General features: G+C 44.5%; 1 protein-coding gene across 2 annotated transcripts in view; it reads left to right on the top strand.

Annotated features, from left to right (window-relative positions):
- The window catches only part of RELN (reelin), a 2335047-nt gene that overhangs the window by 1368450 nt on the left and 953332 nt on the right, over positions 1–13265 (top strand). For both annotated transcript variants that reach the window (XM_069628072.1, XM_069628071.1), the window contains exon 14: positions 5730–5938. In XM_069628072.1, coding sequence (XP_069484173.1) covers positions 5730–5938 — 209 coding nt within the window. The remainder of the gene's footprint in view (positions 1–5729; positions 5939–13265) is intronic.

Raw genomic sequence — 13265 nt, 5'->3', positions numbered from 1 at the left:
GGTGCAGACACTGCATCAGTCCGAGGGCCAGAAAGTCCACTCAAATATGGACATGTGGACCTGTGGACATATAATTGACTACATCATTGTGAATGCACCCTGGGTGAACTTCTTCTTCCTCTGTCAGTCACAAGGGGTCTTGATCTATATAAGTAATCCTAGAGGGCAGCAAGTGCATGCAGTTGGGACCAGGCCCTTTCGTGTATGCAAGGCAACAGCCACAGGGGAGTTTACAATTAAGAATTATTGAGGGAGATATTGCACAGTGCCGAAACCCATGACACCTACAGCTAGGCTTTCCTACTGGTTACAATCAGTACAATACCCCTGCTGCCCTACACATTATTAAAACCATGCATCTGGATTGATTCGGACATGGTCGTCACCTTGTGGTGATACATTTTAAAAGCAATTGCGAACATGTAAAGGAGTTGATTGCATTGGCCCAGAAGATCAACTCACAATTCTGCTAAGTCTACAGTGCAATACATGTGTTGCATTAACTGCAGATATTCCACAAATTCCCACAGCACAACTTGAAGACCACATTTGCAACCCACTGGTAATCTACTTCACACATGTTGGACTGGTTAAGTAAACAATGTATTGTCGTCATTGACTATTGCAACAGTCGAGGTAGACCCTTACACAGGGTGTTCTTTATCCTAAAACAGTGGCATCTGCTGTCTGATATCTGATGTGTGCTGCAGACTTTTGAGGATGCCACACTGCATATTAGCTACCGCAGAACCTGCACTTGCTTGTACCTCTGCACCCGGCCTCCTACTGTATTGTACCCCAATTCTTGTATTTATATATGTATAAACCTCATTTGACCCTCCATTATGCTATGTATGTATGTATCTCACCGTACCCTGTCTACTGTGTAACTAAGCTTTAAGCATCCTTGTACTCTGTTGCGCCCAGTTACCTAAGGGTTCGGTGCACCCTACAAATCAATAAACAAACAAACAGTACATCACTCACTTAAGTACTTCCACTGGTGTACCTGCTATAACTCAACCTGTCGAACATATGGGCCAATGATTTGGCTGGTGATGTGGATACAGCATGATTGATTGGTGATGTGCTCACAACCTTGCTTAGTTATCCATGCATAGCCTCAATAAAAGAAAGCACAAAATACCGCTGGGCATCATTTCTTGACCCAGATTTTAAAAGTGAAGAGGGGTGCAAGAGATCTCTAGAAACCCAGCAAAATGATACGCATTTACAATGTGCAACAATGCACTCATGCAGCCAGTGGAAATGATGTAGGTGACTAACAGAGTCAGGGGGAAAATTCAAGAGCCTGTTGACTCAACAACACACTACCAAAGATGTCAAGAACCTTGTTTTATCTATGATCAAGAAGTATATACATCATCTTGCCCATTTTCTGTAAATGCTACGTATATTGAATGGCTGGAGACAGAGAGGCTGTGAGATAAATTGCTAACTCAATCAGGAATCCTCATTGTGAATGGGTCTGCAAGAATAAACAACAGACCTTCAGCGGATCAGATAGTGGATGCATTGCTTCTCACGTGGGTACGGATGATAATCCAGCACCATACCAGTTCAGTAAGCGGTCCTTGTCAGCAGCACTTGAGAAGAGTTGTGATAGAATGCCCACGTTGAGCCACTTCCAGTTAACAGTCTGAATTAGTCTGCCATTATTATTATTTACTTTTTGTATTGCGCATCACGCCCAAAGGCCAAGGCCTCAGTGTGCATAAAGACAAAGCCTGGTCAGAAGGGAGATTGAGCCAGGGAACAAGCAGACAAGGGGCCTCATTACACGGAAGGCGGTAATCCAGGGTGCTATTAGCACCCTGGACCATGCCGGTAAATTACCGGCACCGCCTTGGCGGAAAGGGGATTTACCGCCCCATTCCAAGGTTGGAGGGGCGGTAAATCCCCCTTCCGCCATTGCCCTTCCCCATTCCCATTTCTGCCCCATAGGGCTCTATGGGAATGGGGAAGGCGCTAATTACGGCACCGCAATTTTGCGGTGCCGTAATTAGCTCCGAGGTCCCTTAGCGGGTTGGTACTTAACGCCTGCAAGAAGCAGGCGTTAATTCCTCCAACCCGCAAAGGGACCTCGTAGTACGGCGGTAAGGGTTAACGGTCACCGTTGCCATTAACGGTGACCGTTAACCCTTACCGCCGTCCGTGTAATGAGGCCCAAGGAAAGAAACCTTATCATTGGATTTAAAAAGATGTGTTTTTAATGCTCTCTGAAAACTAGAGATGCAAGGAGATACCTAATTGGAGGGGGACGGGAGTTCCATAGAGTTGGAGCATACACTAGAAAGCAAGTGCCATCAAAGTTTTTCAGGTTGTGTTGGGGTACAAAACGTTTTTTTGCCCTACTGGAGTGAAGGTTACTCCCCGTATTTGCTTTAGACAGCCAGTACTTGAGGTACCGAGGAGCTTTATCAGCCATACATTTATATGTAAGAGTAAGTATTTTATGAGTGATGCATTGGCTAACTGGGAGCCAATGCAGCGCTCTCCTAGGGTCAGAAACGTGGGCACAGATTGCAAACAGCTCTTACTGCCCCATTCTGGGCTGTTTTCAGACTTTTCAAATTGTGTTTGGATGTGCCAGCACAAAGACTCTTACAATAGTTGAGCCCAGAGTTAACAACCGCTGTAGGCAAAGTAGAGAGATGATCAGAAGAAAAGTATGATTTAATTTGTCCAAGCAGTTTATTAACATAGGCACAGGACGTCTTGACATGGCTAACATGGTGCTTCATTGTTACCCAGAGTTCAGGATGACACCCAGCGTTTTAACAAAAGGACTTACTGGGATAACACAATCAGATATGGTGAAGTAGCTTTACCTTGGGTCTAACTTTTTTATTCTCTGACTAGAGCCAACAATCATCCCTTCTGTTTTCTCTTTGTGCAATGCTAAGCAATTTGCTGACATCCATTGCTTAATCACATTGCATGTATCATTAATAAGAAGAGAATCCATGTTAAAATCAAAGACCAGCACCAGCTGGGTGTCATCAGCATAGTTGGTATATTTTTGCTGAGTCTGTCCAGCTCGTCAAAAAGGGGGCGCATGTATACATGTTTGGGTTCTCCGCTGCCTGAGAGGAACGCAGACATAGCATTTATTCTCAGGTTCTCCCTGGTGATGGTGGATAAAGGGTATGGCAAGTAATGGGCACAGGGAGCAGACAGATAGGGGAACAAAGAGGACTTTTTACAGTGAGATGTCATTGAGTGGTTGAGACATGGGATAAAGAATGTGCTGGGAAATAGTGGAAGCCCTTCGAAGTGTAGTAGGCGCTGTTTGAGGGTCGACTTAAACTCAACTAGGATGTTAGGGTTTTTGAAGTAAGGGGATAGGGAGTTCCAGTAATGTGGGGAAGGCGGCAGAGGGGGCAGAAGATAGAGGATGCACAGGTTAAAGATGAAGTGATTGAGGAGGGGCCTAGTTTGTGAGCACTAGCCAGATGGGGGAGGAGTTAGTCTATAAAAATACATTATTTATCACAAACCTGCAGCTACATTACTGCTGCGTTGTGCCTGTTTCATCATAGAGGCAGTTGTCAATCTTTCACATGTGCTCAGTTTAGTGTGGGATGTTGTGGGGATTAGTACAAAGGTGAGCATCTTGGACTGCACTGCTCTCCAACTCGGACAGCTGATCACCACCCACCAGTGTAGGCAATAGGGCTCATGATCTTAAGAGGTGTAATGTGAATCGAAGGCGTAAAAGCTCTGAGTAAGCCTTTAACGCCTTCAATTCACGTCACGGCTCATTTTCAAGCATTTGTACCACGGAGTGGAAGCGCGGAACGCAACTTGCATTTCTGACATTTCCCTTCCCCTCCGCCATACAAATGCTCCAGCACAGAATGTTGTGCCGGTGCAAATGCTGGAGAATCCTAAGGGTTCCACATGCTTTATGCATTGTATTTGTGAACACTGCTTACCATGCGTGCATACTTCCTCACATTCTTCCTCCTACCTTGTGTCCTTGTCCTCCTGTTCTTCTTCCTGCCCTGCAGCCATCTCTTCATGTTCCCCTCTCCATCTGTGCCTCCTCTTGTTACACCTAGAGCCCCACCATCTCCTATTTTTCTACTCCTGCATCTATAGACTCCCTCACCACCTTTTCCAACATCACTTTATGAATTCCCCCCAATACTTGCATGCTACTGCTGTGTGGCTCTATCCATTCACCCCTCCTTCCCTGTACCCTAACACCACATCTAAGGATGATATGCTCACATAGTAATTTGTTTGCGCCTTATCTTTGATCATAGTACCAGTTATGGGGGACACTCAGGGGAATGTTTTCACAAAGCTTTCTAAAACTGGCTTCACAATGGGTTTCTCTGTTTCTTTTCTTGGGGCGAGACGAGGGAAAGAGATTAAAAATAAACGACAATCCCATAGGGTTCAAAAAGCATTTTCACAAAGCGTTTCTCTTTACTTGTTTTGGGGTGGAAAAGGGAAAGGAAAGTACAAGGGAAAACACACAAACAAAGAACAACAAGGCCTTAACAAAGGGGTTATTCTTTCATTTTTGGGGTGCAAACAGGAAAGGTAAGGCAACGTGATTCTAAAATAATCACAAAGGTTTTCTAAAAGTGGTGTCGAAAAACAAGCACATTACAAAAATAAAGTGTCGCATACAAAGAATGAAATGTAAAAAAGACAGAAAATGCTCTCAGTGGTCGCAACACAAGCTCCCCTGCTTTCTCCTCGTGTAGGACAGCACTCCACCAGCCAACCACAACTCATAGATAATTAGGAAATCATTTGAGCATTTTATCAGGTCAAACCATTCCAGAGATTCCTAAGCTGTGATTTACCCGCAGAAGCTTTCCAGGATATTTGGGCGGTTCTCTTGGGGCAAGAATGACCTGGTAACAAAGGCCAATCTTCCGCAAGAGTTAAAGCACGCTTTTGTGATTCTGGCTGGTCTTGCATGATCCTGCAAGAGAAACAAATCTTGAACATGATTTTCAGGTTGCCTAGTGAGATCGTCCCGGTGGCAGTTCCCCCAGCCTCTGTAATTACCATGGCAAGACTCGGGCTTCAGATATTGGGGACTACTAACCTAAGGTTTGCTCCTTTGCAAGGCACAGGATCCCACAATGATCTCATTTGCATTTTGACCCCTTTACCTATGAAGGTACTGATAATTGACACAAAGGTTTTATTGCTGTATCCATGTGCGTTGTGTTAAGAATGGTGAAAGTATGCCCAATGCTAGTAGAGTACATGAGATTGTTGGCAACGGATGGGCAAGAGCAGATTTAGCAGAATAATACAACTTTGCACTGTGTTGTGTTCAAGATCCACGGCCTAAAAACATGTGGAAAATACAAAAGCCCCTGGGGTGATGTTTTATAGTAACTTAACTACTAAAGTAGGATGGCATGGACTTCACTGCACCACATCCATAGCTTCGCTTTGGCCGAGTCATCTGCTGAATACACCTGATTTGTGGCCTGGAATAAAACCAGTGAGGTCTCAAACTGCCGGGATCCCATTGCCTTTGAGGAGAAGATAGTTTTACAAACTCTATTAAAACAGAGCCTCAGACACATCAAACCTGAGGCCTATCTTCTCCTAGCGTATACTCTATTGGGAGAGATACATTCCAAGACATTATTGTTGACTCTGGCGATGCTTGTATGTTGTGACCATGACATAGCAGACAGCCTAACATGCATGTAACTCTGTTTTTTCAGGTACCTTCTGTCGTTTCCACTGCCATTAACCCAGAGCTGCAGACACCTGCCACCAAATTTTGTCTTAAACAAAAGAGCCACCGGGGACAAGGTCGCAATGTGTGGGCTGTGGATTTCTTCCACACTCTCCCTGTCCTTCCTTACACAGAGTCCCACATGATACAGTTCTCCATTAACCTGGGCTGTGGATCTCACCAACCTGGGAACAGGTACAACCATTGCTCTTCCTGACTTCATTGTGTGATTTTGTCATTGTGTCTAATGAGAGTGTCACTATTCCTACAGCTGAAGGTCGCTGGAACAGGAGCCAGTTTAAAAAATTCATCTAAATATCACTTCTTAATATCTTTTTTTCTTTGAACTGTTTAGTAGAACACACTCTACAAGTGCATAGGCTGCTGCGGTAGCCATTTTGTAACTAGGCATCTCCAGTGAATTGTTCATTCAATTGTTTAAGGAGTCTGTTTCAGTTGAATTTTTTTTTATCATAGAGCAAATTCTGTTTTGTCTATACATTTTTTTGTTAATGTTTTTGCCATGTGATGTTTATTTCTGTCATGACCACCTTGATGGTGCAGTTTGGAGGCATATGGTTTTTGCACTTGATATCTATATATATATAATATATAAATATATAAGTCAAAAATTGTTTGTGACTTGGCGAAGCGTTGGCGTATGTTAGGGCAGAGGCATATGAGAGGTGAGAGGCGAAGGCGAGGTGCATGAGCCTGAGTGGCAAAGGTGAAGCAGGTAGCATTCCAAAATTATCCAGATTGTTGCTATAAAAAGAGATGTGACGGGCATTTCCGTTACTCTTATGAATAGTGGGAAAGTGTTAATTCACAAGTGGCTGTGTGAAGGACCCATCCTTGCTGCTAAAAATTATTCTGTCAATTAAATCCGATTCAGGATATCCTTCTGGGAACAGTTAATGAGTACAACTCAACCGATACGGTGGTGGATGCAGACGGAGCCGTAAACTAACTAACAGAATTCCTCAACTCACTCCACCCCCAGGGAATGCCACCACGTCACCCTTGACTAAAAGTTGGGTCGCCCATCATGCTGCTAAGCAATCTCGACCCACCTAGGCAGTGTAATGGCACATGGCTGTGAGTTAAAGAAATTGCTGTCCAATGTAATTGAAGCGACAAAATTGACAGGCAGGGAAAAGGAGAAGATGTGTTCATTTCCTGCATTCCACTCATTCCGACAGACATGCTCAGTTTCAAGCACCTACAATTCCTGTTCAGGCTGGCATTCAGTATCACGATCAACAGGGCACAGGGCCAGTTAATCAAGTGCACTGGTACCAACTTGGAATCTCCATGTTTCTACCACTGGCATTTATATGTTGCGTGTTCTACAGTGGGTTCCCCAATCAGCTGTAAATCTTTGCTCCAACTGGCAAAGCAAAAAATGTTGTTCAGAAACAAGCCTTACAATGAACATGTACTTGAGTAATATTGAACTTTAGGCGCATAGTTGTTGCCACTGTCGGCATCATGTCACCCATCATGCTGCTCAGGAACATCCATGTTGTTCTCCCGTACAGGTATACGTTTCAGAATGAGTTCTTAAGAAGAACAAAACATTGTGTTGTGTAGTCTTTATATGAAGACATTTTTAAAATATTAAATAATCAAAAAATGTAGTGACTTCTTCTTTTCACCTTTCTTATGGATCCTTTCCGAAAAGTGTAAATCTACCTTATGGGATTTCTAACATATAGTACCTATGAGAAAACGAAACCCTGGGCATCCCCGGGAATATAAGCAGGTATATAATAAAAAAGAAACAAACAAAGAGATATTAATATTGACTGTAGCAAACATCCCCAGGCCCTTGCAGTATGTGTTCCTACCATGTAAAACAGCAAATTCCCAACTTTGTCACCAGCTCTTCTTTGCTTTCACATTGCATTTTTTTTATTCTGACGCTTTTTCTCAGTTGGTGAGGCAGACTGCATTCTAATTTCCTGTTCTCTGCTGAACAGATGTTTGGTTTGATTTATAGAGAGGATGTGTTGCCATGTGTTTAATAAATGCTGTCTGGATTCAGAAGAACCTATGTCTGAACCTTCCGTGTGAATCCGTGACAGAGACAGCACAGACTACATCATATCCCTGGAGCTCACTGAAATCGACTGAGATTGGTTCATAAACAGGAGAGTTTATGTTAGAACACATCTTATAAAAAACAAAGTACCATGAGTGGATGGGTGACAAACTTCACACTATCAACTAAAATACGAGGAAGCATTCCTACCAAATTGAATCAACCAGTTAGCAAACAAGAAACTACCACAGTGACATTTTGCATCATGATTAAATAACAATTTGTTGGCTGGTTTAATCCTGTTAATAGTGATCTTCTTTCAATAATGTCCTATTCGCATGGTATTGCCTGGTCCACCTTCAGCTTTCTGCCTCCCTCCATAGGTCTTCCCCTAGTCCATCGTTCAGGCTACAACATTGCCACCTATAAATCTCTCTTGTCGCACTGCACACTCTTCCTCTAGAATAGATCTTATCCGCCTTCCTGTGCGTGTTCTTCATTTCTTCCCGAAGATCTGCAATGCCTGGACCCCTTTCCATAGATGTCTATCACGCTCTTAACCTCTTCCCTAACTAAGTAACTGGTCTCGCCCTTTCCTAATATCTCAGCAGATCCTCTTTCTCGTTCCATTTTACTTTGATTGTCCTCTCTTCTCTTTTCCTTCATTTTCCATTCTCCTTCACCATCTTTGTCCTCATTCCCTTCCCCTTTCCATTCACCTCTGACTCTTCATGCCCATGACTGCCTCCTTTGCTGCCCTTCCTTTGGTGCACCTCCATGGTGTGTCCTTCCTGCACTGGCCCACAGTCCTAAGGTGTAGCTCCTATTCTGTATGGGTAGCAGCTCACTTATCAGTAAAGGTTCCTAGTTTAATTCTGTGCTCTGGGGTGAAGACTGTGGCAGGTTTTCTTCTTGACTGAAATGATTTAGAGAATAGAATGACTTTTGAAAATATCCGTGTGCCATCCTAATTGGAAATAGGTCAGATAAAGCTGTGGGTGAAACTGGTGACTAAGCATGGTCTCCAGATGCTGAAATAAGTAGAGAAGTCCACCATCTTCATGGATACTTATTTCGCTCACCCCTTTACATGTTTCAATGTACTCTGACTGAGGAACCTGCTCTCTCAGCACCGTTTTATGGCACACTGACCATGCCCAAGGAAAAGGCTAATGAGCCATGTTCTCAGGGTGGCGTTTCTACCATCATCCCCTTTGTAGACACCCTGTGATTCGTTGCATAAGGGGTTGTCCGAATTTGGGAGAGTTGGGGGGAGGGGGGATGATGAGGGCTCAGAGTGATGCACCTTGCTCAGGTGCAAACAGGATTTACCTACACGACCAAATCCTAACTAACTGAATTGCCATACAGTACAGGGCATTTTGGGGTCACAGAACATGAAAGTGCCTAATGCTGTGTTGGCCTCAGAGCACTTTCGACATACAGAAATGCCTGCCAGCCTTAGGAAAGTCTGTTTGTCGGTCAAGTGTGGCATGAAAATATGAGGTCTGTGTTTGCAGGTGTGTTGGGAACAGGCCTTGGAAGGAAAGGGTTTTAGGGGATATTTGCAGAGAAAATGGTGTCTATGGGGACATTGCCCGCTATTCAAAATACAGGCTAGGGTGAGGTAGTTGGAGGAAGGTGATGGAGGGATGAAGATGAGGAAGAGGGGACATAGGGCACCCACCCCCGTATACAGGAGCTGGAGAATGAGTAATATGTCGGTGGTAGTGATGGGTGAAACAGTGAGTTGAGTGTAAGGGTGTGGAAGGAGGAGACTGACACACATGTGGCATGTTTTGGGAAAATATTTTCATACCTAGAGAAAGAAGGAAACATAGCTATCCCTAACTCGAAGAGGGGTTTCCCTGCCACAACATAACACTAAGAAAATGTTAGAATGTTCAAAAATGAAGTGTCCACAGCCCAGCGTCAAAATCCTATTTCTATCCCTTACACTTATAACCAAACCAAACTAGATATCTCTCTTCTGGGTCCAGAAGAATGACTCCCTTCTTCTGGACGGGTATGGTTCACAAAGTAGGGGTACTGATTCTCAGGCTTCATTTGGCAGTTCAATGTGGTTGGGGGATTGTCTCACCTCCATTGGCCTTTCTCTGGCTTCTCTTGGCAGTTCAATATGGTTGGGGGAATGTCTCCCTTCCCCAAACTTACTTCGACCGTTCAACAGACAGCCCAGGTGTACTCTCCTGCTAGGGACTGCCTAAAGTGGTTGGGGGAATGTCCCCCTTCCCTAGACCTTGTTTAGATTTGGTTACAACAGTTCAGCCCGCAACCTAGTGTACTCCCCTGCCAGGGATTTCCTTAGGTCCCAGACCCCTTCACAATTTCTCACACACGGGTCCCAGAAGCCTTAATATTGATTTCTTGATGTTGGATCCCCAAGCCCTTCACAATGGTTTCTCAAACACGGGTCCCAGACCCCTTCGTATTGGCTTCTAGGCTGTGGGTTCCAGACCCCTTTACAATGGTTTCTCACATGCAGGTCCCAGACCCCTTCATATTGGCTTATCTGTGCGTCCCTGACCCCTTTACATTGGCTTCTCATATACAGATCCCTGACCCCTTTATATTGTGTTCTCTCAAGACCCAGAGGATCCCCTGCAAGCCCCCGTATCTTCTCTAGGGTCCCGGGCATCCGCCTCCTTCTTGGGTCTCTGTACGTCTTCCGATGGCTTTCCTTTGCTCCCCTCTGTTTGCGCTGTGTTACGCAGCTCTGCTTCACTTCTGTGGACCCGCGCAGCGTGTACGTACTTGGCCTTGATGTTCAACACTCCCCTGTGCCGGGGCAGACTGCTGTGTCCAGTTCCAGCACTTCTGCCGTCGGCACAGCAGGTAAGGATTCCTGGATTTCCCTCGCCCATTCCGGTCCACTGCTACAGGCTCCGCTTGCCCTGACGTGGGAAAGGATGGCTGCTTGCGGTGCCTCTGAGGAGGGACCAACAGCAATGTTAGTCCCGCGTCCATCTTTAAGCTGCTTGAGGTTTGACCACTAGAATGCTCAACCCAGTTCTCTGAGTGTTGCATGGTGGATCTGTGCCTCTTCCTCGTCACAGTAGTTTGTCCTGGCAATCCAACTTAGTCAGCCCTGTTCTTTCTCGTCCCAGTACTACAGGTATAGAAGGGTTGACACAAGTACATGGGAAGGCTGTCAGGATTAGAGGAAGGTAAGGAAGAAGGTGTGAAAGAGGTGGATGAGTGGTGGGAATACCGCGTTGGCCCATGATGTCCTCCCTGTATCCAAGAGGGGGAATCCCTCCCCATGAGATCCACCCGCTGAGTATCGCCCCCGGGGTGACAATCGGGTAGCAGCCTTACCTCCCTGGCCTCATGGAAAGGGGCTCCGCCTCTGAGAGAAGGAATGACATCACAGGATTCATCACATAAGACACACTGAATTGGTGGGAGTGCCCAAGGAATTCTCATTCAGTAAGTTGTAGTTGGCAAGTTGGGATCAGGGATGGGATCATTGTGGAAAAGGGAGCAGCGAAAAGATGTAGATACACATAAAAGGTAGATAATTGTGGAAATATAATAGCCTAAGCTGTCGCTCTGCCATTCATCACTACCTCCTACTTTAGAGATATTTAATGTGGATAGAAGTTAGGCACACAGATTCAGGCCTGATTTTATTCAGCTCATGGTCTCCACTTTAAGAGCACATTCATTTTTCGAAACTATTGCATTGGTATCAAATGTTAGACCTTTGCGAAACTGGTGCCTCAGTTCTTCACTTCGTCCCCCTAATAAATGCACACCTGTGCTATCTCCATTGAAGCCTATGCCATCTTCCCATGCATGCAGGAGTTACTGTAGCAGAGGGAAGCATGGAAGGCTAACTCTGTATGCAGCTGTAAACCTTCTCACTGTGGACATTCTTGCCTGACTTCACATTGCCAGATCTAGGTTGAGTTGAGGGATGGTGGATTGCTAAAATGTGCTGCTTTGCAGAAGATTGCTTCATTCACGCGAGTGTACCCCTTTTGGAGACATTGCCAGAATGGATCTATCTAGTTGAGCATCTCTCAAGAGTTGTCATCGAAATGGGCTTTCCAAATGAACAAAAAACATGAAAACAAAAACTAATAACATCATCGGATGATTCAGCAGGCATATGTGGGTACTTCTGTACTGTGCACCAGTGTTGACTAACCACACATTCTGCCATGACTGCTTGGAAGCTGGATGTTGGAGTGTGTGAATCATTGTTTGTACGCTACACATCTGGTTAATTAATTTGTTTTAAAGTAATTTACGTTTGCTGTGCATGCCAAATTGTTGTTGCTTTTCAGTGTCAGTTTGGCTGCCCTTAACATATTCATCTTTATTGCTTTAGCTAAACAATTATAATTAATAAGGATTTAAAATCCATATATGACTCACTGGCCTTTTAAAAAAGTACTGGGGTCAATACTGCTTTATAATTTGTTAGCAATTAAAAAATATGAAGTTACTCAGTGAACAGATGGGTGGATAGCTAGCTGTTCCACAGCTTTGTTCTCTTATCAAATATTTGCCTCATAAAGTAATGAGCGAAGCACACACAAATATGCCCCTATTAGCTCAAGTCTTACCAATTTTTTAGAAATCCACAACCTTTGAGACCTCCTACAAGCAGGTTTCCGCTGCTGTCACTCCACTGAAACTGCTCTCCAACTTCATCACCTCTGCTAAGCACTCCAACCAATCTTCTATACTAATTCTCCTTGACCTGTCTGCTGCCTTTGACACTGTCAATCCCTCTGATCTCCTTAATACTCTTTCTTCTTTGGATTCAAGATCGAGCCCTTGCCTGGATTGAATCCTTCCTTGCACCTCACCAGTTTTCTGTCTCCTGGAGCAACAACACCTCTCAACTCACTCCTCTAACTGTTGGTGTTCGACAATGCCTTGTTTTTGGCCAGCTCCTTTTTACACTCTACAGCTCTGCTCTTGGGGCACTAATCTCCTACTTTGGGTTCTCGTACCAACTCTTCACAGATGACACATAAATCTTCTTCTCTTTTCCTGAACTTTCCTCTGATCTCTATCAAAATGTCCAACTGTCTCTCTCCCATAAAATATTGGATTGCATCGCACTCTGATGTTAAACTCTACCAAAACACAGGTGCTCTTCTTCCCTGCCAAAAGCTCTCTCTCATCTCTCCCTCTGCCTATCCACTCTCCCCTACTCTTCTTCAGATAAAAACCTTAGCGTCTATGACCCTTCTCACACCTTCTCTACTTTTATCTCCAAAGCTGAACAGCATCTCAGATCAACCTGCTAACTATTAGGAAAATCAGGCACCTCCTTCCTTTGAACACCGCCAAGCATCTCTTAACGTCTCTTGTCTTCTCTAAACTGGACTACTATGCCTGCATTCTCTTTGATCTCCCAAGCTATGCTTTCTGTCCTCTCAACAAGATCATTAACTTCGCTACCAGGACTCTCTTTAAACTTCCTCACTTCACACCTAC

The sequence above is a fragment of the Ambystoma mexicanum genome, chromosome 12, assembly GCF_040938575.1.
Source record: "Ambystoma mexicanum isolate Mex_15411 chromosome 12, UKY_AmexF1_1, whole genome shotgun sequence".
Taxonomy (NCBI): Eukaryota; Metazoa; Chordata; class Amphibia; order Caudata; family Ambystomatidae; genus Ambystoma; species Ambystoma mexicanum.
The sequence above is the reverse complement of the archived record's forward strand: the minus strand, read 5'-3'. Positions and strand labels throughout refer to the sequence as shown.